The sequence below is a fragment of the Exophiala spinifera genome (assembly GCF_000836115.1).
Source record: "Exophiala spinifera strain CBS 89968 unplaced genomic scaffold supercont1.1, whole genome shotgun sequence".
NCBI classification, from domain to species: Eukaryota; Fungi; Ascomycota; class Eurotiomycetes; order Chaetothyriales; family Herpotrichiellaceae; genus Exophiala; species Exophiala spinifera.
The window spans coordinates 3,770,817-3,798,783 of NW_015622513.1; the positions used below are offsets into that span (position 1 = coordinate 3,770,817).

The 27,967-nt window shown below is 53.0% G+C and overlaps 10 protein-coding genes across 10 annotated transcripts; 5 read left to right on the forward strand and 5 right to left on the reverse strand.

The window, feature by feature from the left end:
* Positions 1–180: 180 nt before the first annotated feature.
* PV08_01377 (uncharacterized protein) lies at positions 181–1,137 on the reverse strand (the record flags this gene model as incomplete). The annotated part of the gene is made up of 1 exon (XM_016375739.1): positions 181–1,137. One exon carries the CDS (start codon positions 1,135–1,137, stop codon positions 181–183), a length of 957 nt encoding a protein of 318 aa, XP_016241015.1.
* A 767-nt stretch (positions 1,138–1,904) lies between these two features.
* Positions 1,905–3,402, forward strand: PV08_01378 (uncharacterized protein; the record flags this gene model as incomplete). The annotated part of the gene is made up of 2 exons (XM_016375740.1): positions 1,905–2,401; positions 2,469–3,402. 2 exons carry the CDS (start codon positions 1,905–1,907, stop codon positions 3,400–3,402), a joined length of 1,431 nt encoding a protein of 476 aa, XP_016241016.1.
* A 57-nt stretch (positions 3,403–3,459) lies between these two features.
* Positions 3,460–5,181, reverse strand: PV08_01379 (diphthamide biosynthesis protein 2; the record flags this gene model as incomplete). Its single annotated transcript, XM_016375741.1, has 1 exon — positions 3,460–5,181. The coding sequence occupies one exon, from the start codon at positions 5,179–5,181 to the stop codon at positions 3,460–3,462; it is 1,722 nt and encodes a 573-aa protein (XP_016241017.1).
* Positions 5,182–5,525: 344 nt separating this feature from the next.
* On the forward strand, positions 5,526–6,061 carry PV08_01380 (uncharacterized protein; the record flags this gene model as incomplete). Its single annotated transcript, XM_016375742.1, has 2 exons — positions 5,526–5,726; positions 5,789–6,061. The coding sequence occupies 2 exons, from the start codon at positions 5,526–5,528 to the stop codon at positions 6,059–6,061; spliced, it is 474 nt and encodes a 157-aa protein (XP_016241018.1).
* Positions 6,062–6,505: 444 nt separating this feature from the next.
* On the forward strand, positions 6,506–7,588 carry PV08_01381 (uncharacterized protein; the record flags this gene model as incomplete). The annotated part of the gene is made up of 1 exon (XM_016375743.1): positions 6,506–7,588. The coding sequence occupies one exon, from the start codon at positions 6,506–6,508 to the stop codon at positions 7,586–7,588; it is 1,083 nt and encodes a 360-aa protein (XP_016241019.1).
* A 1,358-nt stretch (positions 7,589–8,946) lies between these two features.
* On the reverse strand, positions 8,947–10,888 carry PV08_01382 (uncharacterized protein; the record flags this gene model as incomplete). Its single annotated transcript, XM_016375744.1, has 5 exons — positions 8,947–9,663; positions 9,906–10,054; positions 10,120–10,229; positions 10,330–10,526; positions 10,592–10,888. 5 exons carry the CDS (start codon positions 10,886–10,888, stop codon positions 8,947–8,949), a joined length of 1,470 nt encoding a protein of 489 aa, XP_016241020.1.
* An 811-nt stretch (positions 10,889–11,699) lies between these two features.
* Positions 11,700–13,055, forward strand: PV08_01383 (uncharacterized protein; the record flags this gene model as incomplete). The annotated part of the gene is made up of 1 exon (XM_016375745.1): positions 11,700–13,055. The coding sequence occupies one exon, from the start codon at positions 11,700–11,702 to the stop codon at positions 13,053–13,055; it is 1,356 nt and encodes a 451-aa protein (XP_016241021.1).
* Positions 13,056–13,410: 355 nt separating this feature from the next.
* PV08_01384 (uncharacterized protein) lies at positions 13,411–14,604 on the forward strand (the record flags this gene model as incomplete). Its single annotated transcript, XM_016375746.1, has 1 exon — positions 13,411–14,604. The coding sequence occupies one exon, from the start codon at positions 13,411–13,413 to the stop codon at positions 14,602–14,604; it is 1,194 nt and encodes a 397-aa protein (XP_016241022.1).
* A 5,575-nt stretch (positions 14,605–20,179) lies between these two features.
* On the reverse strand, positions 20,180–20,471 carry PV08_01385 (uncharacterized protein; the record flags this gene model as incomplete). Its single annotated transcript, XM_016375747.1, has 2 exons — positions 20,180–20,211; positions 20,261–20,471. The coding sequence occupies 2 exons, from the start codon at positions 20,469–20,471 to the stop codon at positions 20,180–20,182; spliced, it is 243 nt and encodes an 80-aa protein (XP_016241023.1).
* A 5,119-nt stretch (positions 20,472–25,590) lies between these two features.
* On the reverse strand, positions 25,591–27,821 carry PV08_01386 (uncharacterized protein; the record flags this gene model as incomplete). The annotated part of the gene is made up of 2 exons (XM_016375748.1): positions 25,591–27,668; positions 27,725–27,821. 2 exons carry the CDS (start codon positions 27,819–27,821, stop codon positions 25,591–25,593), a joined length of 2,175 nt encoding a protein of 724 aa, XP_016241024.1.
* Positions 27,822–27,967: the final 146 nt, after the last annotated feature.

Sequence of the window (27,967 nt, forward strand, 5' to 3'; positions counted from 1 at the left end):
TAAGTCTTCTGCGCCCACGGCAATGAATGCGTCCTCAGCCATCTTCACCAAGTTTAGTCGCCGCTGGTGAAACGCCGACCGTGAAAACCAATGGCCGATGAAGCACCCTACCCGCAGGGGAATGTACAGTAATTCAGGACTTGTTCATGTTCATTACACCTATTCCATACGACATAAATCTCAATCGCGATAGCTAACAATCTTACCAAAGGTATCGGCCATGCCCCAAATGCCGCTCCGAAGGCAAGTCAACTGCACGATCTGAGAATGATCCACGAACAGGTTGACGTCGATGCCAAACTCGCGAACATACCAATTGAAGACGGGCGGGTCGGCCGCCTCAAACATGACCTTCTCCCGCGGCAGATCTCGGAGGGTGGCTTGGATGACATCTGTTCGCCAGCTCTTGACGTTCTCCGTGATCCCCTCGCTCTCGATCATCATGCGTTCGACGCCGGCTTCGACGAACTTCTTCCCCAGGTTGATCACCTTGCTGGGATCCGAGGTGCCTGTGGCCTCCAGGTCCTCTGCTGCCGTGTCGCCACCCGCTCCGAACTGGATGCCCAACTCCGGCTTGGCCTTCAGGCCCATACTGTGGACCTTGTCGACGAGCCGCAGCCAGTCGTCCGGTGGGAACGACAGAAACCCCGAAGACAGCTCAACCACGTCGAACCCGATGTTCTTGCACTTCTTCAGGTACTTGTCGACGGCGGTGGGGGCATCAGGCTGTGTGAGGACATGTTCCATCCATCCACCGGTGCTCACGTAGACTTGATGCTCGTGTGCAAGGTCAACCAGCTCCCGCACGGCGTGTTCGGGCATCATTGAGAAACTTCCCCCTGCGAATTTGAGCCCGTCAATGTGGTAACCCATTGTCTCGAGCACATCTTGTAAGTGACGCTTGCCGTAGGCAGAGTAGTACGGACCTCGAATCTCGGTGACGCCTTGGGTCCGAGGCTTCGGGGTGCGAGGGTTGTGACGGATGAAGCCGAACCCGTTCTCTTTGTCTTGTAGAAGAGTTTGTGCTTGGGCTTGTACAGGATTCGACGATAGAAGACGATGACTCTGTGGGGGTTGAATGCGCGACGCCGGTCGACCGGCCTTAGAGATCAGACTACCAGCCGCCTTTGAAGCCATGTTTTGGTGTCAGACTGTATCACCGTTTGTACTGGTCAACGGAGGTCCGAAGGTGAACCATAAGTTGTGAAAATTAGACAGTAATGATGTATCGAAGAGCATATTCGAGCGATGAGGCTTTTCATTAGCACGTATTTCAATCCATCTGATACAGGAGGTCGTACGATCAGCTTGGGTGACATCAAAATTACAACAGTCCCGTACGTTTCCCAGACCTACAGATGAGTTCATAGCTTGATGATCACCTTGATCTAATCTACACCAGAAGCCGCTCGCTGCTCAAATAACTCGCGCAGGAGGGACGAGGGTCAATGGGGCTTGCGGGATTTCATATCCGACACGCATGACATCAAACATCCTGGGGAACGTTTCAAATATCTGGCGATTTGCTACGAAGTGCGAGTCATGTAGAGGCCGTGATAATGAACATTCCTATAGACAAATACCATCCTTGATAATATCTGATACATCAACCAACACATAAGTCGCCTTCGGCATTGATGGCTCACACAACGCCGCCCATTCGATGACCAGACCAGGTGGTGCTGTTCAGGCCATCTATGGTATCTCCAAACCTAGCTCCTTAACCCCCATTTGGGGAAGTGGAGGTTGTCCCAAAAGGAAGTGCCAGGCTACCTCAGGATATTCTACTTTTCAAGAAACGCGTAGACATGGCAAAATCCGTCCACATTCAAGTGTAGCGCCTCTATAGAAGAAACTTCCATGGTAAGTTTGTGCTCTGTATTTGCTCGTTTGAAACAGCCAGAATGCCACCGGTGGCGCCCACAGAACCGCAAACCATGGACAACATAGACCACACATCCAAGCTGGCCGACTTCCTGGCACAACTAAGTCATGATCAACTGCCACAAGAAGTCATTGAGCAGGCGAAGCGCTCCATTCTGAACGCCATCGGATGTGGTTTGGGCTCATGCCGCGCTTCGCCTGCAACCAAAGCGATCAAGGCACTGCTGTCCCGTAGTAGCCGAACAAACGACGGATGCACAATCATAGGCCATCGTGAACCAGCAGGTTTCGACACCGCGGTCCTAGTCAACGGCATCTCCATCACGACTGCGGACTACGATGACACGCATCTGCGCACCGTGATCCATCCTTCAGGAACACCGCTTGCCGCCCTGCTGTCGTGGGCGGAAATGCACCCGATGTCCGGCAAAGATTTTATCCTGGCATTCGTCGCCGGGGTGGAAACGCAGTGCGCCGTGGGCAATGCCCTAGGGCCCAGCCACTACAAAGACGGATGGTGCGTAGCAGCGGATGCGAACAGAACTGATGTACCGTGTGCATGGCTGATTGAAAACACTCTCAAGGCACATCACAGGCACGACTGGACATTTTGCTGCGGCGGCTGCCATTGCAAAAGCAATGAGGCTTGACTCGGCTCAATTCACTGCCGCTCTAGGCCACGCATCGACTATGGCAGGAGGTCTTCGCGCAATGTTCGGCGTGGACACCAAGACGCTGCACATGGGTCGAGGGGCGCAGGACGGAATCCTCGCGGCGCGATTAGCCGCGCAAGGCTTCGGGAGCTGCACGAGGCCGATCGAGGCGTGGCTCAAGCTTGTTTCGACGACGGTGGACGAGACCCAACTGTCGGCTCTCGCCGAGAGTAGATCGTGGCAGATTCTCGAGAACACGTTCAAGCCGTACCCATGTGGCATTGTGATCCATCCGCTCATCGACGGTTGTCTCGAAGCACATCGGTACTTCGCTGAAGGCGCCGAGGGCGAAGCCCCTTTCCACTCCAGACTGGTGTCGATAGACGTGGTGGTCAACCCGCAGTGTGTGCGGTTGTGTTCAGTCAGACATCCCCAGACCCAGCTCCAGACCATCTTCTCCTTGTACCACGGCTGTGCCGTAGGCTTGGTTCACGGAGCGGCTGGGCCAGCCGAGTTCTCCGACGAAGTTGCCGCGCAAGACGCAACGGTCAGAGCAGTGAGGGATAAAATCAACGTGACGACGGATGACAAAGTGCGGGACGACGAAGCTTACTTGACGTTCAAGTACGAACAGGCCAGGAATGGAGGTGGTGAACGTGCAGACCTTGCAGAAAAGTCGTTCCACGTCGAGCACGCGACCGGGTCCGTCGCGCGGCCCATGACTATCGAACAACTCGAGAGGAAGTTTTCTGATCAGGCTATTCCCGTGATAGGCGCGCAAAAGACCAAAGCGGCCATCGAAGCGTGCTGGAGCCTCGAGGATACAGAGGACGTAGCGCAACTGGTGAAACTGCTCGTACCTTGAACTCGGGATCACGTTCGACACAGTATTTGTATTTTATCCTTGACACGGCACTTGTGATCACGATCGAGTCGACTCTCCGACTGTATAGCCGCGCGCAATCCCCGTACGACCTTCTTCAACTAGACCGCCTTCGACTTGTTCTCCCTCCTCTTCGTACTTGACCTCGAAATCGCTGCCTAGACCTGTCCAGCCTCGCTTTTCTCTCAGGTATTCGGCAGCGGGCGAGACGATGCCATTCACGGAAATTACGTCACCCTTTGATCGCTTCGTCAACGCCATGGAAGACGATGCATCATTCCCGGCAGACGATGAAGCCACCGAACGTCGAGCCTTACTCGCCCTTTGCACAGGTCTCGAGCGAGATACGTATCGGCCTGTTCGGAAGTCGAATTCCGGGGGCTCCGATTCCGACTCTGAATCGTCAGATGCGCTTTCGACATCGGACTCTGTTCCTTCTTGATCTTCGCCGTCGACCGCCGACGGTGCAGATTGACCTGAGTCTTCGCGCTTCGCGGCATCTTCGAGAACGGATTCAAAGTCGGCTCTCCACTCGCCTGTCCACACGCGTTTGTCGTCAGGCTGCAGAGCCAAGTCCAATTCGAACGGTGTGATGATGGGTCTGTAAAAGTCTTTACTGTCAACGAGCGAACTCTCCCAGCACCCTATCACCACCCATCCGCCGATTTCGGAAAAGTTGGCAATCTTGGCCGGGTTGAGTTTGCCCACGACGAACAGGTAGGATCTCTTTCCGGCGGCGGCTATTTGGCGTTGGATATGGGTTAGCATACTCAAGTAGTTCTTAACGCTTAGGGTGTTGATCAGGATGCCCCAAATCGGGACCGTTGTCAGGGACGTGATCAGGGCGTATCGCCGGCGGAGGAGGAGCCGGGTAGAGTTCTCCAACGCTGTTGATGCCGTAGTACTGCTCGAGCTAGCATTAGATCCTTCCGTGCTATAGATCCTCACTTGAGACAGACGAGATGTCAGCGTGAGGAGAAGGGAGGTCGGCGGATCGGATATGTGGAAGAGACTCCATTCGGATAAGTGTGCTTGGTCGTCCGACACCGCCGGGGGAAGGGTTCGATTTGGTATTGCCGATGATGGATCGTGAACGATGGATGCTGCGAATATGGCGACGTAGCCTAGCGCTTGCAGCTTTTGGGCCAATGGAGAAACATGAGCCGAGTAAGGCACGTCTGCTGTCAAGATGACCTTGGTGTTTGGGTCTGGATAGGATTGCCGGAAATTGGCCACGACGTCGTCGTGGTCCAAGGGCATGGTGGTGTAGATGTGTAGGACTGGTAGCCTTGCCGTTGGCGAGAGGCATGCGCGGCCGTAGTGGACGACAGAGTCGGCGTCGACATGCTCGGCGGCGATTTCGTCCACACAACAGGATCCGTATGATGTGTCACCGAGGATTGTCAGTTTCACAGGTTCGTCGCCGTGAACACTCAATCTACCCATATCAGTCTCGAGTGGTTCAGGGGACTTTGTGGCGACGTCCTCCTCGGTCGGTGCTGGTCTTTGTAAGCCTCGAGACAAGAGTTGGTAGACTCGAGCAGAGTGCGGAAGCATGTGGTCAGGGAACTGTAAAGCCACTCGTCTCCATTTCCTCCTGCGAATCTCTTGGATCGTTCTGTTGATTTCATATCTGACGTTGAGATCTTGATCAGACAGGTTTTCTGAGGCCTTGTGTCGAACAGCGTCTGGGATACCTTCATTCAGGATGTGTGTCTCTGGCGTTGAAAGCACCGGAGGCGCACTGAGTTCTTCTGCCATGACCGAAAGATACACTGGATCAGAATCCAGCGGTTCATACAGTATCCACGCACTTGTCGCTCACCCTGTTCCAGCACAACATCTCCCGACGCAAAATTTTGGTTGCATGCATAATGTACATTATGTACATGCGACTGGCCACCGCTTGGCGTCGAGTTTTAGTCAGCAGCCTGAGACGGCGTTTCATTGGCCCGATACCGAAGAGGGAGAAGCCCAGCTGGCCATGAGGTGATCAGGCTCGGGATGGTGATGATGCGCTTCCATATCTCTCTCCAGCCTGTATCAGGCTGACCTCGACGAAGAACCATCCTCCAGAGCGTCCATTCACAGCATCCCGAATCGACATGGCGGTTACAGCGATTATATTTTCATTGTACCACGCAGCTCAAACCTGTGTCGGCGTCTACACTGGCTTGTTCTCTGCGATAGCCATCTACAATCTCAAGCAACGAGAAGAGCAAGCAGAACGAGCGGCACAGTATTCAACGACCGCAGCTAATCAACTGCACAAGACTAGAACAACGCAAACCAGCGCAGCTATTGCAGTAAGCTAGATCCTCTCGATGTTTCTCTTTCCTGGAGTCCATGGTATTGACTAGACCACAAGACAATCTCCTCCGTGGTCACATCCGTCATTCTTGCGATCGGCACAGGAGGCCGCAAGCTTCCGTTGTTCCTGAGTACTGCACATGCAGTCGGGATCGCGCTGGTGTATCAAAACATGGCGGAATTCTGGAAGCACAAGGCCAAAGTTCCTTTCTTCCACAATTACAATGAGGGCATCAACGCTTCGAACAAGATGCTAGGCGCCTTCCAGATCCTATCCACTACCTGGTTCTTCGCGATAGTCTTGTATCTATGGCCAGGCTTCGCCTTCTAACAAAGTATGACCGGGAACGAATCGTACAGTTTTGAAGGGCGGAAACGAAACGAGGGCCAGACCCAGCTTTGTCAGCGGCTTCGAAGACTGCTCGGAAAGCGCTCCAGGCTTCGGAAAAATGCTGGGGTCTGTGGTGTGATGCTGAAGGCACAGGCGACGGTGATGGGCCCCATGGGTGTCTTTGCCGGTGATTTCAGCCCCACGACGCAGCGCAGGCCAGAAACCAGAAACCCTTATCCGATCAGGTACTGACACTTGTGCGGGGTCCCAAATATCCTCCTCGCGCCATCACCACCACCACTTTCTAGGTAGAGCAGAAACCATCTCATGTTTACTCTCCATACCTTACGTTCTCACGCCCGCCGCAGCTTCTGTCTATCTTCCTCCCCGTCCCTTTCTCTACGTGCGATACCTTATAATTCAAAGAGATTCATCAAGACAGGCATGGATCCGTTCGAGTACAACGCCAACCCAGGCCGAGTGGTCTTCGGACCCGGCAGCATCAACAAACTCCCGGACGAAGTCAAGCGACTGGGCCTCAAGTCACCTCTTCTCCTCTCCACACCCCAACAAGTCAGCCAAGCAGACGACCTCGCAAAGATCCTCAAGTCCGGTTCCATCGAGCCAGCAGGCACCTACACCAATGCCACCATGCACACACCCTCCCACATCACCGAAGAAGCCATGTCCTTCCTCAAGTCCAAGTCTGCAGACTGCGTCGTGTCGATAGGAGGGGGATCTACAATTGGCCTGGGCAAGGCAATCTCAATCAGGACCGGCCTGCCTCATATTTGCATTCCCACAACCTACGCCGGCAGCGAGATGACCCCGATCCTGGGCGAGACTCAAGACGGTCGCAAAACCACACGGACAGACCCCAAGATCCTGCCTGGAACGGTTATCTACGACGTCAACCTGACGATGACTCTGCCAGTTGCTCTCAGCGCCACCTCGGGCGTCAACGCCATTGCCCATGCCGTGGAAGCATTGTACGCGAAGAACAAGAACCCCATCATTTCGTTGTTGGCGCTCGAAGGCACAAAGGCCCTCGCAGAGTCTCTCCCCGAAATCATCCAGAACCCCCAATCACAGCCGGCGCGTGAGAAGGCACAGTACGGGGCCTGGCTCTGCGGTGTCTGTCTCGGGTCTTCGTCGATGGCTCTGCACCATAAACTCTGCCACACCCTCGGCGGTTCATTCAACCTCCCACACGCAGAGACTCACACGATCGTTCTGCCGCATGCACTGTCGTACAATGCGCCCGCCATCCCGGACGCAATGGAGAGATTAGCTTCTGTCCTACCCGGCAGCGAGGGCGACGCTATCAAGGGCCTCAACATTCTCCTCGAGAAACTTCAAGTCAAGCGCGCCCTGAAGGATTTTGGTATGAAGGAGGATGGTATTGACAAGGCGGCCGAGATTGCCGTCAGCAACCAATATCCCAACCCGAGAAGCATTGAGAAGGGACCGATTCGCGAACTCATCAGGAGAGCGTGGGCCGGGGAACCAGCACGTGCGAATTTATAATAATCAAGTCAGTCGGTCAGTCAGACTGGTTAGGCCAGGTCAGGTCCGATTAAGTTGTGGGGGAGAGATGGACATGGCTAGGTAGGTAGATAGGTAGGTAGGGACGTACTACATGGATGAGAAAACAGATTGCTTGTTCACTTGACACCGAGAAAGGTTCTTTGCACCTTGGCGAAGCCTCCCGAACGGCTACCTCCCTTAACTACATACCTAAGGTGCGTAGCACCTGATGTACCCTTCACGGCCGCCTCAAAAATGACCGTTGATATGTTTTGACCTGCAAAAAATTTGGTCATCATCGGGAACCACACAGCCCCAAGACTGCCCGTGCCTCACAGACCGATTTCAAAATTTGTGGCGTAGATGTTTTGGCGATGAAGGTACAGGGTTAGAAAAAAATGTGAACTATTCTCTAGTTGAGTAGGCCTGCGACGTTGGCACATATTTGTCGAAGCGGAGGGAAAAAAAGGGGGGGAGCAAGATCCATGGCAAAAACATCCTGAGGTTCGATTCTCGTCGAGACTGTCTTGTGCCGATTTGGTTTTGTTTTTCTTTTTTTTTGGTTTGGTCGGTTCGCTGGATGGAAGGCATCCATACTTTCGCGTGATCTCGAGGGACGAGTGAAGTGAAGAAGGCGGCGTGTCAAGGTAGGTATTAGGCGGCACATAAGGTACATATGGTACCTGCGCACAGGGCGGGCGGTCAAGGGTGTAAGTAAAAGCGCCTTCGCGTGCTTTGCGAACGGGGTTCGACAGGTGCCTCGTTGGGGGAACCTACCTCTCTACCCATCCAAAGTACCTACCTAATATCAGGTGGAGATGTCCCTCCTTTATTCCGTACCTAAACCCTGAGTTCGGGTGACGAGGCAGAGGCTGGGTCGAGGCTGAGGCAGAGGACCAGGATGAGGAAGACAAACCGGTATCGAGGCAACCAGGCGAGGTTAGGTTGGGTAGGTCCCGAGGTGAATTTTATTTACCCTCATAGGTACCCAGCGAAGAAGAATCGCATCTCAGATATGACCGTTTTGATTGTCTGTTCCTGTTTACTAGATATCTACCCAGACCCAGATGTCTATCCTATGCGCGCGGACTTGCAAGCTGCGGTGGATATCTCGCTAGCAGTATGTTCCAAGTGTCGTCGCCTTTACATGCACCTTGTCCCTGACTCTCGATCTCACTCTCCCTCCTTTTTATGATGGATTGATTTCCGTCTCCGGTCTTCATGTTCTTACAAAAATACTCTCCCTCGTCAGGGCTGTCGGATGACAGTACCCAGACACCTATCCAGACACACGGGTATCTGGACCAATGTACACAGACTGTCCAACGCAACTTCTTTCTTTTTGAGAAGGTTTTCTTTTACTCTGCCTCTTCCTCTGCACCATCCTTCACCTCTTTTCCCGGCTCCGGTGTCCAATGACTCACTACCGCAAACCCGGCGGCCAAAACAACCATGAGAATCCAAATGAGATGCCCCCCGAGGATCCCGCTGCCGACACTGGCGGCGAACAGACTCGAAAACAGCGCCGGACTGAATGCCCTTATCCCGCTAACCAGCGTGAGCGAGACGGCATTCAACGTGCCGAGGACCGCGGGACTCGGGCTCACGTCGTTCAGGACGAGTTGGATGGCCGTGAAGCTCATGGCGACGCCGCTGCCCAGCATCAAGGCCACAGGCGCAACGGCCCAGAACACTGCGGTCATGCCCCTACGCAAGAAGACGTTGCAGACAGGCAGAAAGGCGAAGAAGCACGGGTAGGCGTGGGCGCAAAGTCGCATGACACCCGCGGTGCCGATGCGCGCCTGGAGCCAGGGGAATACGATCAGAAGGTAGAGTGACTGCGAAAGTCCCCCGAGCGTCATGAAGATACTGATTTGGAGAGGCGAGAACCCGAACCCGCCGAGGTGGACGGGCGTGAAGAAGAAGACGGGGACGATGGCAGTGTAGGAAAATGCGAGAACCATGACGTGTGCGTAAATGTAGAGCGTCATGGGGACGTTGCGAGCCCGGAGGAGTTCAAGGGTCGACATTTTGGTGCTGATATCGGATGAGGATTTCGGCTTGCGGACGAGGGTCTAGATCGTAGGATCGAATTTGGTCAGTATCTGATACTGGATTTTAGAGAGAATGGAAAGGTGGACTGGACAAAGGAGATAAAACTGGGACAGATCACTGAGAAAGAAAGGCGGAATGGATTAGGTGTCTGGGCAAGTGGTGGCATGTGTGGACGTGGTGCCAGGACCAAGTAAACGGCAACCATGTATACTGTACATGTGCAAATGAGCTTCAATGTGAAGGCTTGACGAGGCAGACATACCTCTTTGAGGAAAATACCGCTTGTAACTGTCGCAATCACCCCAATGACACCAGTAACAATGGTAGGCAGAGCGTATGGGAAATCATGGAAGAATTGGATATGACCGAAGATGGACGGGAACAGAGCTGCTGGTTTGGCCAGAGCACCACCTTGCAATACCCATATGTATTAACCTTGGTTTCAGGCGAGTTCGGTACTAGAACAGCAGACGTACCTATGCTAGGGCCTAGGAATATCCCCAAATTGCCCGAGAATGCAAAGAAGGAGAATGCACGAGCCTGAGTTTTGGCAGTGCTGTTTTCGCTGATCATGGTTCGGATCGTCCTACATTTGAAGTAAGTCTCATGTCAGTCTCTCTCTCTCTCTCTGTCTCCGGCAAGAACCTTCACAGTAATTCCTGACAAGGTGCATGGCTACCACTTACACGACCGTTCCTGCGAAAAGACCTCCAAAGCACCGGATCAGGATCATGGCCCAGATGGTCTCGGCAAATCCAAACAAGGCCGTCGCAATCGAGACACCCGCCAATGATAAGACCAGCATGGGTTTTCGTCCAAAGTAGTCGGATGCCCAACCCCAAGGAATCATGCAGAACATCTGCGTCAAAGAGAACAGTGATTCCTGAGACAAGTGACATGTGTTAGTTAGTTTTGTCGCAACGGGAAGAGAGAGGAGGTTCATCGTACAATCAAGCCACTGTAAAATCCCACATCTTGCTCGGCAACTCCAGTATCGCGAATCATTTGGTTGATGAAGGGAAAGATACTGAAGAAGGCAATGGGTTCGACGACTCTCGCGAGGCAGAGAAAGAAGATCTGGTCTTTGGGTAACGGTTTGTCTTCGTCGACATTCTTGTTGTTGGCTGTGCCGTTCTCCGTTTGGTCTGTTGTAGGTGAGGCTGTGGAGGGAGCAGCGAGCAAGGCTGTTGTCTCGTCGACGCGAGGGTCAATCGCTCCATCTTCCACCATGTCTGTCGTAGTCATGGTTGGTAAACCGTACGAAGAGCGCGGTGTTAAAAGAGGTGTTCGAAATCAAGGCGAAGGTTGATATTCTATCAAAGCATCCTCCTTCCTGATACGAGTACTTTGTCCTTGTTAAACTGTACGGATAGTTTGGGAGATTGTCTTCTTTTGGCGGAGAATGCCTCAGGCGTCCAGCTCGTCGTAAGCCTGGCAGTGCACGAATACTCGTACTCGTGGGTGTCCCTGTCGCCTGAGTAACTCGCTAGTGGGCCAGAAAAGAGACACGAGCATCCGCCGGAAGCAACGTATCGCGCAGTGTTAGTTGTGTTTGTATCCTCCAGCGAATAGACCACCCGATAACGGAGAACGTACTGGGGAATGAGGACGTATGATGTTGTGCCTGAGTTGTGTGATGATTGAACTGCCTACCTGGGATCAAGTCGCCGGTGCGGGAAGAAGACGTGCAGTGGTACACGTAGGTACCTTAACCGCCTGCTCCCGTTTAGGTAAGTACCTGGGCACTCAGGTAGACCTAATGTTCACTTAGGCAGTCGTCACAGCCACTAAACAAACCTAAAGAGCCATTCCACCGCTGTCAATGGAGGCTCCTTTAGTTAAGCTTATAGTTAAAAGCTGTGGCCTGCGGCACCCATTCTTGGCATTTTCAGCCCCGTCTGCACCCCTAATAGTACCTTATCTCCAATTTTTTCTCGCCCACGCGACGTCTCCAACATGCGGTTCAAGGTTTGGCCTGCGTAAATATCCAAGCTTCAACACTTGGTTCGAAAACTAGGTACACTCTATCATGCGGTGACCCTCAATTTCATTCGCCATGTTCGACACGATCTGTACCTTGCCCCTCCAGTCGGACCTCTTCGCACAGGTCATCCATCCTTCAGAACCCTTTTTCGCCGTTGGCTTGTCTTCTGGACATGTGCAAGCATACAAACTGCCCTCTGAGTCTCATGTGATTGAGAGTGCCTCTCAAGACAGCTCCGAATCTGCCTCCAACAACACTGACCTCATTAATGGCCATGGCTCGACTTCGACACCCTCATTGCTGCGCAGATCGTCATCCACGAGTGCTTCAGAGAGTGGACTTGGCTCAATAGACACCGTCTGGAGCACAAAAAGACACAAAGGTTCGTGCCGATGTCTGTCATTCAGTTATGACGGCGAAATATGCTACTCAGCCGGAACCGACGGCTTGGTCAAGTCCTTTGTCGCAGAGACCGGAAAAGTCGTTGGGAAAATAGCAATACCAGAGATTAGTGGCATGCCAGAACTGGATGAGCCATCGGTGCTCCATGCGTTGTCACCACAGGCTCTCCTTCTCGGGACGGACTCGGGAAAGCTGTACCTACAAGACCTACGACAGGGTGGAAGAGAAATCGTGTCAAGGGCGAGTCAAACATGGGAACCGCATGGCGGGGAACATATCAATACTCTGGTACCTCTCCCCGCCAGTGAAACGAGCACGAGCGGGTTCCCTAAACAGTGGGTGACTGTGGGAGGATCAACCCTTGCAGTGACGGATCTTCGAAAGGGCACAATCGCTACGAGCGAAGACCAAGAGATAGAGCTCACCAGTGCCACGCTCATTCAAGGCTTGAAGAAAGGTGGAACAAGTGTTGGTGAGAAGCTCCTTGTCGGTCAAGGTGATGGCGTGGTCAGTCTGTGGGAGAAGGGCGTCTGGGACGATCTCGACGAGCGAATCGTCATTGACCGGAGTGGGCTCAGTGTTGAGAGCCTGGCCGAAGTGCCCTTTGGCTATGGAAAGGGCAAGCTTAAGATGAACGAGAAGCTCGTGGCTGCAGGGCTGGAGGACGGGCGAGTCCGCTTCCTAAGAATCGGCCGTAATGGTGTGATGAATGAGATGGATGTCAAGCATGATGAGATCGATGGTGTTGTCGCTCTCGGCTTTGACATCGAAGGAAGGATGCTGAGTGGCGGAGGACAGACAGTGAAAGTATGGACCGAAGCGAAGGGGCTTCCAGGCGGAGGCAGGGCCTCAGGCACGAAACACGATCTGTCGTCGGATGACAACGAAGACGGTGCAGATGAGGATGATTCCGACATGGGAGACAGCACCGATGAAGAATCCCATCCCAAGGGTAAACGAAAAAAGCGCAAGCGAGGGAAGGGCAAGGACAAGTCTGGTGGAAAAGCCCTTGATTTCTCGCTGTAACGGAGTCGGCCGGGAAAAAGTAATTTACCTTCTGTCCTGAATAATGAATGATACCCAAGTTTTGTACATGTCCAAAACCATTCTCTCTGTTCGAGAGTTCTCTACCTGTAGATGACAAGTTGTTAACGGCAGTTTACTCCTGTATCCCTTCGTATTCGTTCAGATTCCGCATGACTCGCGCGTCTTCTCACGGCATGAGAGCGCGAGTCATTTAGCCGAGGTCTGTGATATCCGTTGGGATCTCCGTGATTATTCCATTCCCAAGGACCGGTCAGGGCCGATAAGGTAACGTTGGGCAGCTTTCATACAGATTTACTCTTCTTCCTTTTGCGTTCGATGATGATGCATAAGAATGATGGGCCTTAGCAAGTCTGCAAGTCTCCCGGACTGGAGGCTCTTTTTGGCAGGGTCATGTCTCTTCGCCGCGGGCGCTCTGACGGCAGGGCTATTCGGCCCCTCGAACAAAAGCGACATATACCGCTCACCGCGCGCGACACTGCTTCCCCGGTTGTCCGACGCTGAGAAAGGACAACTGCCCTACCCTCCCGATGCCTTGCCAGGAGCCAGAGATGTCGACACTCCGTACGGCTCGATCCGAGTCTACGAGTTTGGCCCCGAAGACGGACGCAAGGTACTTCTCGTGCACGGCATTAGCACGCCGGCGCTGGCCCTGGGGGCGGTGGCCAACGCACTCGTGGACAATGGGTGTCGGGTCATGCTGTTTGATCTTTTTGGGAGAGGCTATTCCGACACTGCGAACGACGTCCGGCACGACATCAGACTGTTTACGACACAGATCCTGCTGGTCCTGGCGTCTTCGCCGCTCTCCTGGACCGGCAAGGCGTCTGGCAAATTTTGCCTCGTCGGATACTCCCTCGGTGGCGGCATAGCTACGACGTTCACTTCGTACTTTGCAGATCTCGTCGACAGTCTCGTCCTGTTTGCTCCCGCCGGACTGCTGCGACCGTACCACATTAGCCGCCAGAGCCGCATCATATACTCGGAGGGCATCATCCCCGAGCCCATACTGCGGCGGATCGTGAAGGCACGACTGCGCACGCCTCTGGCCGCCCCTCCTCCTCCACCAAAGGGCGGCGTAGAGGAAACCCGAAAGGTCGACGCGACTCAAGCCGTCCAGGCCGAGGTCCCCATTGAGTCCAACTCTCGGGCAATCTTATCCCAGACCCGGCCGCATGTGACTGTGGAGAAAGCGGTCATCCACCAGCTCGACAACCACCCCGGCTTCGTCCCTGCTTTCATCTCGAGCATTCGCTATGGGCCCGTAAGGACCGAGCACGACCGCTGGCGTATCGTCGGCGAGCGGCTGCGGCAGCAGAACGCGGCAGAGGGCACCCGGAAAAAAGTTCTCATTGTCCTTGGAGCGAAAGACCCCATCATCGTCAGGCAAGAGATCGAGGAAGACGCCACCGCCCTGCTAGGTGGTGAGAATGTCGAGTTCGCCGTATTTGACGCCGCGCATGATGTGCCGGTCGTCATGGGGAGTCAGGTGGTGGATTCCATTCTTGACTTTTGGAAAAGAACCGATTGAAATTTTTTTCCCTCTCATTGTTTGCTGTCAGGCACCCCGCGAACCGGCACCCTGAACTACTGCCGTGTAACGTACGTGGGCCATGACATGACAGACACTAGATAGACATGTACGGAGGACTTTGTGCAGTACTGCTACTACTACTACTCCTGTTACGAATCCAACCCAGGTAGATTAGAATAGATTGACATGCGTGTTAGCTTGCTAGCTAGCTAAGTTAGTTAGTTGGTCAGTTATTTAGTAGAAGCTGAGTATCGTATCCCTTTCCTATTCTTTTTCTATACTCATTTTCCGTGTTTTCCGTATCCAACGCTTGTGCATTCGGTAGATAATATCTGGTCGCATCCCTTGTCGTGTAATGACTGGGTTAATAGGAGGTAGGTGGCAAGGTAGCAACGCACCTGAGGTAAGGTAAGGGTCAGGTAGGCATGGTATCTTTCTTCCTTGCTCATGCATGTGGTTCCACATTCATCTACGTGCCCTTCACTCACACTCCGGACGTACTGGTCATTGGCAAGGTAAACTGGATAATGGGGAAGGGTGTCCTCTCCACGGTCGCCGGGCATCCCCCCTTGTCCTTTGGCCCCGTACGTCAGGTAGCCTATTAACGGAGTGTTTACCTTTACCCAATAGGCGAGTCCGTTATCACCAACTAGTTGGGCTCTCCTGCAAGGACCCAAACACACACCTGCATTACTCCGTACTCTAACAAGTTGTTGACCAGGGTAGGTTCGAGGTCACGTACTGTAGCTTCCCTAGCGGGCCTTTCTGGCATGATGATGGTGGAAGGCGCCCGCAGCGGAGAAAAGTCGACGGGGAGGTTGGCCACCCACCACCACTACCGTCCATACCGCCAGTAAAGTACCTCCGCCAACACTCATGAGGTATAACTCCTCACTCTCAGGCTCGTGGTTGAGGCCTGGCAGGCGGCGCCGGCTGACTGCCTACCTACTTGTTTGCTAGCTAGCTAGCCTGGACAGCGGCACGAGACCGTAGCCGGTAAGCGTCTATGCCTGGTTCTTTTCCTCCCCGCGCTCCCCTCGGGGCCCCCGTGGCCAGCCCAACCCCGGAAACACGTACGGTTAAGTCACCTTATCGAGTGATACGTTCGTGTCCAACCACACTGACAACTAAAAGCCGCAGCATAGCCTATAGGTACCGTAGACTTTCTCGTATAAAGTACATGCTAACTACTGCGTACAACAGGTAAGGGACTTAAAGACACCTCCTCTCGTCAAATAGAAACTTGAAATCTCAGTAGTCACTTGGTCCCTGTCGACCAGCCAGCGAGGGACGAAATAAAATTGCCTCTCGTACGATTCTCGGGTCGGTGATTCGGTCCATGAACGTCATGAGTTCCGCCACGAGGCCGCTGGTGGTGCATGGTCCGATCTGCCCATGACCTTCTCCTTGACCACTCCAGTCGTCGTCGCCGTGGACGAGACTGGGGGCAGAAAGTCCCTGTGGGAATAGTCGTGCTTGTGGGCATGGTTGCATCACCATCGCATCGAGTAGGTGTGCGTGTGCCGCTGTAAGTCTGTACGCGTGTGCTGTGCGCCCGAGGAGGATCAGGTCGAGAACGTTGGCGCTGCTGGTGCTGTAGAGGAATGCGTTCAACATGCCCTCCTCGGCATCTCTACCATCGTCGGTGTCGGTATCGGTGTCGACGTCGGTATCGGTGCTGTAGTGGAGGTGTGCATTTGGATGGCGATGGCGATGTTCACCGTCAAATGCTTCAGTACTGTCGAACCTGAAGAGCCGGGGAGTATGTATCAGACCAAAGAGGGCTATGAGACCAAAAACCAGATGGATGGACCTAAAGAAACCAAAGAGGGATAATGAGTGACTGGTATGAGTGCTTATATGTACCTGGTGCTTTGAGGCATCACTTTCTTTCGTTTTCTCTTCCTATATCTGGACTGGAGTTTCCACGTTGGTCGGGGACCGACTCCTAGCTAGCGTGCGGTTCGAAGGGTAGCCGAGGTAGTTATGGTGTGGTATACGGTAGAATAAGTGAGTGATTTGGTGATTTGGAATGGTCCGCCATCGGGTAGGTAGGATAGATAGATGATACTTACCCACATACGTACTAATATCATCTGTACTCTTCTTTAGGGACGTCTGTAGACGTACAATGTAGATCAGTGAATGGGATCAGGTCAGATGTGAATCAGAATAGTTGTAGTGTCAATATGAGCGCAACCAACCGTGGCACAGGCACAAGAACCCCTTCTCTATTTATATGAACGACTCCAAGGAAAGCCATCAGCCGCATTCTGAGTAGTTCTTTCGTTCGGGACAATCACCCCGAAGAACGGCAAATGGAGAAAGAATCGCCTCTCGGCGTACACAAAACTTGAATGAATTCCGGACAGTCGCCTCCCTCAAGGCCACACGGCCACGGGTCGTCGGGAGAATTCTGATTAAGTTATAGCAACCCCCACGTCCATGCGGGTTGGGCGTCGAAGGGCGTTACACACCCAAAGAGAATCAAGACCGATATTCGAAGTTGCTTGTACGGGAAGGCTGAAATTGGACAATATCATGCATGCGGCCCGGGACGAACCCCCAATGCCTTTATGATCATTGGCCAGCGCCACATTGCTAAGTGATTGACGAGGCGTGGACGGGGAGCACGCGCCAATCTCTCCTCTGTAAACGGGACCAGGGACCAGGGTGAATAGGTACGAGCAGTCCAGTAATGTTTCTCCGGCGTTGTCGCAGTCTGAACCGCATCGTCTGCCAGCCTAGCCCGGATGTGGAAGCGGAGGGTGTCTCTTTGTTCGCCAGTACCATGACTTGGGTAAGGCAATGCACTTTCCATCTCGCTTCGATGCGTTGCACTGCGTCACTTGCGCTCTAGGATAGAGTGCTGGTCCATGAAATGTGAATGTCTCGCTACTGTCACGAATCAATTCAGGCTGCTAGGACTTTAGACTAGTCCCGAGGCGACCTCCGTTTACTTTATCGACCACATGTGTCTGGTTCTGTGATCAACATCCATGCCCTCCTCCAGAAGTCTGGAGGTGTCAAGGCGCCCGGGGGTGGGAAGGAAGTTGCGACGAGTTGAACGCTAGACATGTTGAAATATGAGTAGTGTCAAGCTAAGAAGGGTCAGACCGCCTCACTTTCATCTGGAGGACAGCGCGGTACCCAATCATGTAGCATACATGATCTCCTTGAACCAGCATACCAAAGTGCCTTGTCTGGGGTTGATGCATGTGTCCCTTACAGAATACGATCAGACAGATAGGTATGAATTGAATAAGGCGTTCAATGGTCCGAAGCTGCCCGGCAGGGACAGGGGGTAGTGAATTTAGTTACCCACTTCCCTACGTTCAATCCTGTGAGGAGCCAGCGTCACTGTGGCCCTGGGCGCAAAACCATAGCACAGTTTCATAACCTGTGGGCTGGATCAGTGCAAGCTTCGACAAATGTTGGTGTCATGGTTCTGGCACGAAGCGGAAGCATAATGGAATAGGAGCATTTCGATTACCCGTCAGTCATCGTGGATCCCAGAATGGAAGTGACACCATGAAACAACAAGACCGGTGCAAGCATGGTGACCAGCACGATCTAGCCATGCTGGACGAGTCGCGGTATTCCTGTCGTGGTTCCCGCTTGGACGATCGGACCTATTTCCGTTCTCAGATCTTTCAGTTGCTTCCCCATGCTCTGTACTCGGTATCGTGCAACATATCGTCGATTGATGACAGAGATTAGATGACGTTTTCAGGCGCAAGAGCGGGCGAACTTTCCCTCGCGGTGTGATTGTAAGCTGCCTGGGTGAACCGGCTAAAAAGGTTTTTGAAGAAAGCTGCAGAAACCCGCTTGGCTCTTTCCAACTGCTTCTCTGCTAGGGTGTACTCTCGAGCGTCTAGTACTCCCAGTCGCGTCTAGCATTTCTTTGTCTCGGGTAGATTGTCTTGACCAAAGATCCTAGGAGCGCCACGCACAAAAGACTGAGGAGAAGGCAGAACCCCGGGACACAACGAGGCGAGTCGTGTCTGCGGAAATGAATGAGGATATGGCGCTGCAATGTTACCACTGAACCTTAGGGTGTCAGCTGGAAGTTTTTGTTCGTGTTTGGGTATGCGTGGAACAGGCTTGCCATCCGACATGCAAGGCGATCGCCACACTTCTCTTCCCCGGAGCGCCTACGTCGGCACTGCTGCAAGCAGCACGCTGCGAAACTGTTTAGGACCAACCTGCTGAGAGCAATGCGCAGCCGCATGCATGACGTGGTAGTTCGTTGATGTGACGATCATGATGCTAAGATTTTCATGAACCTCCTCAAATCCTTCAGGTTGTACGGAGTATTGAGCGGTGGGATCGGGGAGTATAAACTTAGGTGTACGCCCAGTAGCGATCCTCTCACGTACATCCTGTGTGGGACAACTTGTAAAGGCTAGCCGCTAGAGACCGTCTGCCACTCACGACGAGGCGGCTTTCGAGCTTTGATCGAATATTATAGGCCGGACGTATTGCATCAGGACTCGACACCAATGCAAAGTCTGCGATATACCGTGCCTGGGGCTTTGACTTGGAGTCGCCGGCTTCATGATTGACAATTGATCGGTGGAATAGTTAGCCAGTGTTGGCCCGTGTACGATGCCCATTCTGTGTATCCACGTTCTTGTAGTAAAATGGTTGGCTTGACCTCGTTAGCATAGTTTTCCACCCCGATGGAAGCTGTGAGTTCCCCAATTGCTTCCCTGTAGGCACATAGACGTGTCGAGAGATAGGTACATACTCGTACCATACCACTTTCAGTGGATTGATTGGAGAGTATGTATCCCGAGGTACTTGTCCTATACCCAAGCCGTACTGCTTTGGCGGAGGAGTAAGTATGAGCCCTACTGGTGGTGGCACGGGTTAGTGAAGACTAGAGATTGAGGAAATGAAAAACAGTGGATTGTCCGCTCGGGTCCAAGCTTCTAGAACGCTTGGTCCTGATGTCTCGCTGAGCTTCACTTTTGGAACTGAATAGTGGTCGCTTTATCGAAAGATTGTTGGAGGGCGAAATCTCGTATCGAAAGACTGTTGGAGGGCGAAATCTCAATGTTGTCTCAATGGCGCTTGCAGTTGTGAGTTGTGAAAGCTTTCTGAGGCGGTCACGTGAGAACTCGCGTTGGGCATCATTCAAAACGCGTCGCGTCCTCGACTTCTTTCTCTCCCTCCCGAACAATGAACAATGGACAGTGTGTCTTTACAAGCACAAGCCGATCACTCCTATTATTGCTTCCAGGACGCCACAATACAATTGCATGGTTTGGTTTGTTCCAATGGCAGATTCTGCCGTCTTGAAGGCACCCGGCAAGCTCATTTTGGGTTGCATTACATGGCCACCGACACACTGTGGCCCCCAGCTGAGGCCTTTCCTTCTATTACGAAAATCAAGGTTGTGTGATACACCTACTCAATCCGCTGGCAGCCCGCAAAGCGAGATTGCCCTGGGGCTCTGGGGCCCTGGGCCGCGACATCAACTCTCGCCCACCTTCCCAGCGACCTAATCTCTACAAAGCAAGATATCACTGCATGAATGCAGTAGGCACTTTTTGCTCCGTCTCTTGAACTAACTGTAGGATCGAGACCCTTCCATGAGGCCTACAAGCATCAGAAGAGGACACTTCTTTGCGGACGACGAACGACATACCTTGCTGATCTTCTCGGGCCCGTTGCAGCAACGCTGGGTCTGTCATTGCAGTCATATCTGTCTCCGCCCTATCAAGAATGGCAGCGTCATTCTCTGATGATGCTGCGAAGCGTAAGGCACGACCCTGCTGAGCTAGGCGGTCGGTGAAGGATCTCGTATGATAAAGGTAGGCATCGAGCATGCCGCTCGATGCTTGAGTTTTACCAGGCATGGTGATGCGAGGACGCCACGAGTGTCGGAAGGCCCTGAAGCCGGCGGGACTTGCCAGTTGTTCTTGCAACCTGTCAGTCAGTATCTAACGGAACATTTGCACTTGGTTGCGTGGAGCTTCATCCTCTTATCAACTCAACGCACGAGACACTGCTGATATTGGTACCAGTGGCAGCCGTGGAACGAAGACCAAGATGCTGGGGAATAGAATCGATGGACGTACATAGGAGGAGATAAACAATGGAATAGGTGAAGTGGATTCCCTTGGTGGATTATCGTGGAGTATGGGCGGTATGGACGAGTGTAAGAGCCCAAACCATAGACCTGTGACTGTCGGCGCAACAGGCTTGGAGGTGGAAATGATGCAGCGGCGGCGGTGGTGGTGGAGCTCCACTCACCCCAGTAGAGGAGCAGCAGTGGTGGTGGTAGAGGTCCAGTCAGCCCAGGAGGGGAAGGGAGACGGCTCCGAGTTAAAAGAGGTAGCAGATTTCTGTGTAAAGCGACCAGCTAACAGCGAATTGTAGGAAGCTCGCATACGATTACACAGTTCTCCGCAGGATACAATCACGATCAAAAGTTGTTTATGATTATGACGAGAAAGTAAGAAGTCCAACTCGTCGACTCACACCGCAAAATGGTCTTATTTATACCTTCTCCTCCGGATGTCAGAACAATTCTTGACCGACACCGTCAGTCGCACATGGACCTGGGCAGCGACTTTTGACCTTGTTGCAAAAGTGGTCAATCCAGCACATCATGCTAGAGTCGCGCTTCTCCCGATCTGGCAGGCAGTGGCAAATATAGACAAAAGTTGCTGTCTGTCTGTATCACGATGCACATCGAGTTTCATGCACGGCCTTTTGGTCAAATGAGCAAGGCCTTTTGCCACCGAGCTCTAATCGCATGCCCATCAGTTTGATGATTCCTAGTCGTACGGTAAGCTAAACTCCTGCAGTGGGCGGGCTGCAGGTCAAACTAATGCAGACAAACCTCCATCAACGAGATCTTACGCCCTCGGCACCAGACAACAAAGCCGATGCCGACGGAGTCCACGAAAATTATACGACAAGCGTCTGGGTCTGCTACGAGACACCTAGACCATGCACCTTATCACCATTTCCCCGGAAACCTCGACTACGCCCGGAGAGTGGTGGGTATGATACGAGGGTTGCACGTATGAGCAATTTTCCATGTTGTCGGATTTGCCATGGCCGGCTGGGTATAAGCAGAAGTTTCAGGGTGAGGGATCGATTGCCGGGCAGTCTGTGATAGGATCCATAACACTGATGTCTCGCGGAAACTTAGACTTGTGAGACTGACACTTCAACTCTCCCCTTAAGCAGGGCGTCTTAGCTCGGTCACAAGCCCAATGGACATGCGGCTTGCTTCGTATAGGTACGTACGTGGATGAGATGAGCTCACGGGTCCGACTCGCCCACGGCCAACTTGCCCACGGCCAACCCGCCCACGGCCAACTCGCATATCTAGCGAGGAAATCCTCATTCCAGCAATGCAAAGACCATCCTGGTTAGTATCGGCTCGCGCGCATAGCCACTACCAGCACTGTTGACTTACGTGACCCAGGAAAAGTCGAGGCTTTGGAGGTCAAGCTTTTCCTATGCGATTGCGGGCCCGGATGGCTGGGATGAGATGCAAAGATACAGTACTACGCTTGCTGGGATGTACTCGTAAAGCGAGCATTCCATTAGCTGGGTTCCTCAGTCTGTAAGTCGAGTAACCGGTGAAGACGGAAAAGGCTCGCGTGTTAGCAGGAGAGCTTACGACAGGCTTGTCCGAGAGTTCTTCAATGCTGTCGGGGGCTTGACACAGACTCGGAGGGTTCTCCAGATCAACACTGCAGGAGACAGGCCGGCCCAAGGCATGGAATACGAGAAACGTTCGATAATGAATAGAGACTGTACGGGATACAGATTACACCGGGCAAGCCCTGCTCTGATCCCAACGGTTTCAGCCACACTTAGGTGAATCGCAACCTGGGATTCTTTGCTCCGATTTCGACGCCTTTCACTTTTCCATTTACAGATGATCTCTGGGACCACCAGGTTGCGAAAATTCTCGAACAACGCTGGTTGCCTTTCCTCTTTGTTCTGGCTCGCGAACCGGTGAGCATTGGGCACTCCCATTTCACGGTGGCTACGGAATCCGTGCTTGCCACCACCGTCCACAACACGCTATGTTTCAGATCTTGCATCTGATCATCACCAAGTGTTGCTGACCCTTAGTCAGAGGCGCTAGCGAAGGTCAACCTTTGTTCTTGCATGAGGCCAGCACGACGACCATACAGCCTACTGCTTCCAAGCCTCCACTGCTCGTCACTCGGCGGCTTTTTGTGGCGTGTGATCTCTCCAAGTCAATGTAGGGGCCGCTCACATGAAACACGAACAAGCGCATCCAGGAAGGACTATGCCAGGCAACCGTACTCTCATTGGCCACCATGGAACTCGAGTCATTCGGTTGCTGGGAACTGGGAGCTGGGACCTATTGTGAGTCTTCCGCCCGTGGATGGCCTCCTCTTGCATCAAAGTAGTCGTGGCCAAGCGCCACGGCCACCTTTCGTATTGGAAAAAGCTAGTTGGTTCGTTGCACAATAGAGACAACCTTTGCAATCCTATCATTCGACGATTCGCAGGTCTAAAAGTCGATTGAGCCCCTCTCTTCTTCATGACGTCGGGGCGAACTTGCTTTCCTCCGTTGTGGATCGGATCACTCATCCAGGCTCACAGCTGGAATCAAGCGTTGAGCATCTCTTCGACTGTTCGTCGTTTAGAGAGCTACACAAGTTCGTTCCAGTACGTTGTGAGACGGCAAGTGTGAATATGAGGTACAAATGCACCCTACCGCCCCGGGGAGCACATCTCATGGAGGCATGTTCGTTCGAGCCATCACCGAAGTTCAAAGGTGTCCCCCTTCTAGAAAAAAAGAGGCCCCTTCAGACACAAGGTAAACTGACCAAAGTGCCTCCCTCCCGCCCTCTCTCCCTCACGGTGGGTTTTCAGTGTTGGATCGTGCGTGGGCGGCTTTTGGTAGAGATGTCTCGGTTGGTCATCTATCATGGCACAAAGTCCACTTCGAGGGGCTGAGAGAGAGAGGGTATCACATCCGCTCTTTCTTTACGACAATCCGTCCGGTGGAGAGGGAGGTTGTTGTTTTGTGACCTTTGAACATGCAAGCACTGCTCGTTTCGAAATCGAAGTTGCTCTGAAGGATCTATACCATACTATACCATACTATACTATGCTCCGCCCTTCCTCTGCTCTGCTCCACCTCATACTCTTGTTTGACCCTAGATGGGGACTCGCGACGCAGTCATCAACTCAATAAAGACAAACTCTTACATCGTCTTCCTCGGTGCATGCATATCATTATACTGCATTTCCAACGACATTGTGGCCCGTCGGACCAGCCCTAGACTTGCCCTCCCTTGCCCTGCTCCACCTCGTCTCGCCTCGATTCGTCTCGTCTTGCTTCGTCGGCCCTTCTCACCCACTATGGAGTAGTGGTACTCTCACTGTCCACGAACCTGTACCTCATCTCATACACTTTGAAACCGTAGCTGATGTCGGATCATTGTTCAAACAGGAGCTTTCATCATTCATACACACCTCGCCAAGATCGTTTCAACCATGATCATTCTTCTCTTGTGCTCGTTTCTTCTATCCTTGATCGGAGAACTCTCTTCATCACTCTACGAAAGTGACTGACTTCGCTCGCCCTCTCCCTCCTGTCCTATTCCTAATATGCCAGAATCCATGTAATCCACATAACAACAACAGCAACAGCAACAACAACAACAGAAAAGAGATTCGTGCAAAACCTTGGAGGATCTCAGCCTCCATTCATCCTGGGTATCAAGACTCTCAGTTCCCTGAAGGGTAGGGGTAGGGTGTAGGTGTTGTAAAGGGAAAAAAATATCCAGATATCTCTCGCTCTCTCTCTCCCTCTCCCTGTCTGCTTCTCTGACTCTCTCGCGCTCTCTGTGTGTATGTGCATCTTATCCTTACCCTGTCGACTACGGATGTCGACAGGCATCCCACACAACTTACACACAAACATCCGTCGCCCTGTCATCGTCGTTGTCGGAACCACCGGCTAGCCCTGAGCCCGCCATCGCAGCCACCGCCGGGACCACCTGAGTCCCCGATATCGGCAAGGCTATACACGTCACCTTCTTTGAAACGCCAGTTTCCAAGGGAGAGAACCAGAAAAAACCCCCCATGCTTCTCTTGGTGACAAAGCACCAGCCAACTAAAGTAAGGTACTCCCAGAGTACCTACCAACAGTGGTGCTTGCTTTCGACTCGACCATTTGCTTTTGTGTAACCAGACCAAAACAGGACCAAACCAGACCAGGATGCAAATGGGATGGTGGGTGTAACGATAGTGTAAAACTGCAGTAGCGATAAAATAATACCCCGTGGGAAGTCGGGTAGTGTAAGTACTGTGTGTCGCAAGTATTATAGAAACCCTTTTTCCAGAAAAAGATTAGACAATACTCGTGTGTATCCGTATTATGCCGGGATTCGAGGCCATCGTCGTCAAAAAGGAGTGGTGACGAAACGACTGATTATTCGAAGTAAAAAGGGAAAAAGAAAACCGGGTCGTGGCCTCGGGGTATACACACACCCAAGAACAAAAAAACGCTTGATAAAGGTCAATTGTCCGAGAGGGCGAGCACGAGGTTGTATACCGATGGGCGTGATTCGAGATTACTGGATATCGACGCCGAAAAAAGTGAAAGTTGTCGATGACCTGGTAGGATAGGTTCCGTTTTTGGGGGGGTGGTTGGGAGCGTGATACAGCACTCGTACACTAACTCACTTTCGTCGCCGTCAGAGCCTTATCGATGTGAATCGATCGCCGGAGCAAATCGTCTCGGTATCACCCACCTACCAACCTGCTATGTGCGAGGAACGAAGACAGGCCATCAAGGCCTACCTATTGGCGGGTGATACTCTTCAAGAGACGGGCCCGGTGAAGGCGTGGCGACATTTAGGCTATGTGAGAGAGGTGCTGTGACGATTGATTGCTGTACGAGTGGTATAGCGGAACCCAAAGCTCCCGCTCCCAAAAAGAGGTAACGGTACGATACGGTATACCTATTCATATCAAGAGAAATTCCCATCCGATTTGGCGCATCACGTCCCGCCAGTGGACGTTCTGGTTCCTTGGTACTGTGGTTGCTGTGGTTGTCGTTGTCGTGGTCATAGAAGAAGACGAAAGCGGTGCTGCAGGGTTAGTAGCCGTCGTTGTCGACATCGATAGCCCGGGTGCCGGCGCGGGGGCGATGTTGATGCCGCTAGTCGTGGCCGACGCAGCGATTGGTGTCGATATCGATCCTCCCGGACTTCCCGCGGTGACGGGGGTCGCTTCACATACGCCAGCAGAGAGGATCATGTCGTCGTTGCAGCGCCAGACTTCGTGCAGAAGATGGACCATCCTTCCAAATGATCCGTGGTCGGCCGCTTCACCGAGCATCTCGCATCGGTCCGCGAGCATTCGGCGGAAGGGCGACGCTGGGATCGAGTTGACCCCGCAGATCAGCAGGGGCCACACGAGGCTGCGGTCGAAGCCGTTCGGGCCCGAGGGGATGAACTGCATCAGATCCGACATCTGGGAGATCAGGTTGACAGTCGCTGGTTGGTGGCGATTGTACTCTGGCACCAGAGAGCAGAGGTACACGCGGGTGGCTTTGCGGAAGATGGCGGTGATGTTCTTGGTCAGCTGCTTGGGTTTGAGCACCCCGGACTTGGAATAAGGAATCTGCGGGCCCTCGGCGGGTTCGATCTGGTCCAACGTCTGCGCGAGAGAGGTGATGTGGCTACAAATGGCGATATCGTCGAGTCTTCCATCCGTCTTCAGGGAGTCGAGGCAAGCAACTTCGGACAGCAGGTACATGACCAGGTCGTTGCAGCCCATCAGGTCCTCTAGCCCCGAAGTGGCCTGGGCGAAGAACATGTTGCGGTAGGTGTTGGAAAAGCGTGGGGCCTTACCTAGCATCGTGGCGCCGAGGATGTCAATCCACGCGGTCAACGTCATGTTGAATGCTGGGTGGCCTCCAGTAACGTGCAGCCCTTCAAGTATAGCCGGGAGTTCGAGCTTCTGCACAATGTCGGCAGCTGTCTGGAAGTGTTGGTGCCACGGAATGAGCTCTTTCTCCGGGTTGCTGCTGGACCCGACGCAGCCCTGTAGAGAGATCATGCCGAGTAGGGCATCGAGGATCTCGCTGTGATGTGTGTCGCTGTTCAGAGCATCGACCACAATGGTGACGAATGCGAGCCTGTGCCGCATGGTTTCGTCATCGACCATTGAACCGAGACTCGTCCGGGTGTCCTTCATGTGGGTGGCAGCAGCGAGCAGGCAAGAGTGGAGATACGCCTTGTTGTTCTCCAGCGCAGGAAGGACTGCGTCTGCTCTCACCGAGCCGGGCTGGTTGGCCTCGAGGACTGGGAAGAGCAGTGGGAGCACATTGTCAAGCAGGTGGTTGAAGAGCGGACGGTCACAATCGTCAAGCTGTATCATGGAGCATTGAGGGCCAGACTGGCGACCTAGGTGGTTGAAGTCGAAGACGTTGAAAGAAACCGGATCCTCGGCACTCCATGAGTCTTGTCTTTGCTCATAGAGCTCTGGCTGGGTGAAGTCATCACCAGTGTACGACGGCAACATGGCGTGAGGTGGAGGGGGCACCCAGGTACTGAAGGTCGATATAGACGAGTCCCGTCGAGTGAGTTCATCGTTGACGTACGTATGCATCTCGGTCTTGACATCAACCTCCCAGGGGAACCCTTGGCTGTATGGGTCGTGGGTCATGTAGACTTCTGGTCCAAACGGAGTGAATATACCGGGCGTTGTCGCAAAGGAAGGATCAAAGTTTGGATCGTAATCTTCTGGGGAGTCGTCGGAAGACCCTCGAGTACCATCTGCGGTGGAGTCAGCTTCAAGTTGAATGCATACCAGGAGAGGCAGCGACATACAAGCGCTCTGAGCAGCAACATTTTTTTCGTTCGTTTTTGTCCTCTTGATGACCGTCTTGATGTGCTCTTTCTGTTGCCTCCGGTTTTCATTGTTAATCCACCAGTGAGGTCGCTTGTACTCACAATCCAGTCCCAAGTTTCGACATGCCTTGCACTTGGGCTTTGCTTCGTCACACTTCTTCCGTCTAAGGCGACATGTAAAGCAACCTAGAAAGGACCTTAGCAAGATAGCATGAGGTATCTGGACGGAGATATGCACTTACCAGACCTCGACCTCCGGTGCATTTTGGAGGACTTTGTACTTGCAGATGGCGAGGCTTTGGCTATGGGTGCAGCCTTTCTCTCCTTCGCCGGGGCCATAGCTGTGTCTCGGGGTCCCCAGGGAGTTCGGCACTGAGTGTACAAGTGTCGTTCCGCGCGCACAACGTCAAACGACCGGACGTTGATATCGAGGATGGCAATGACCAGGACAAACAACCGTGAACTGCGCTGTTGAGGATTATTAC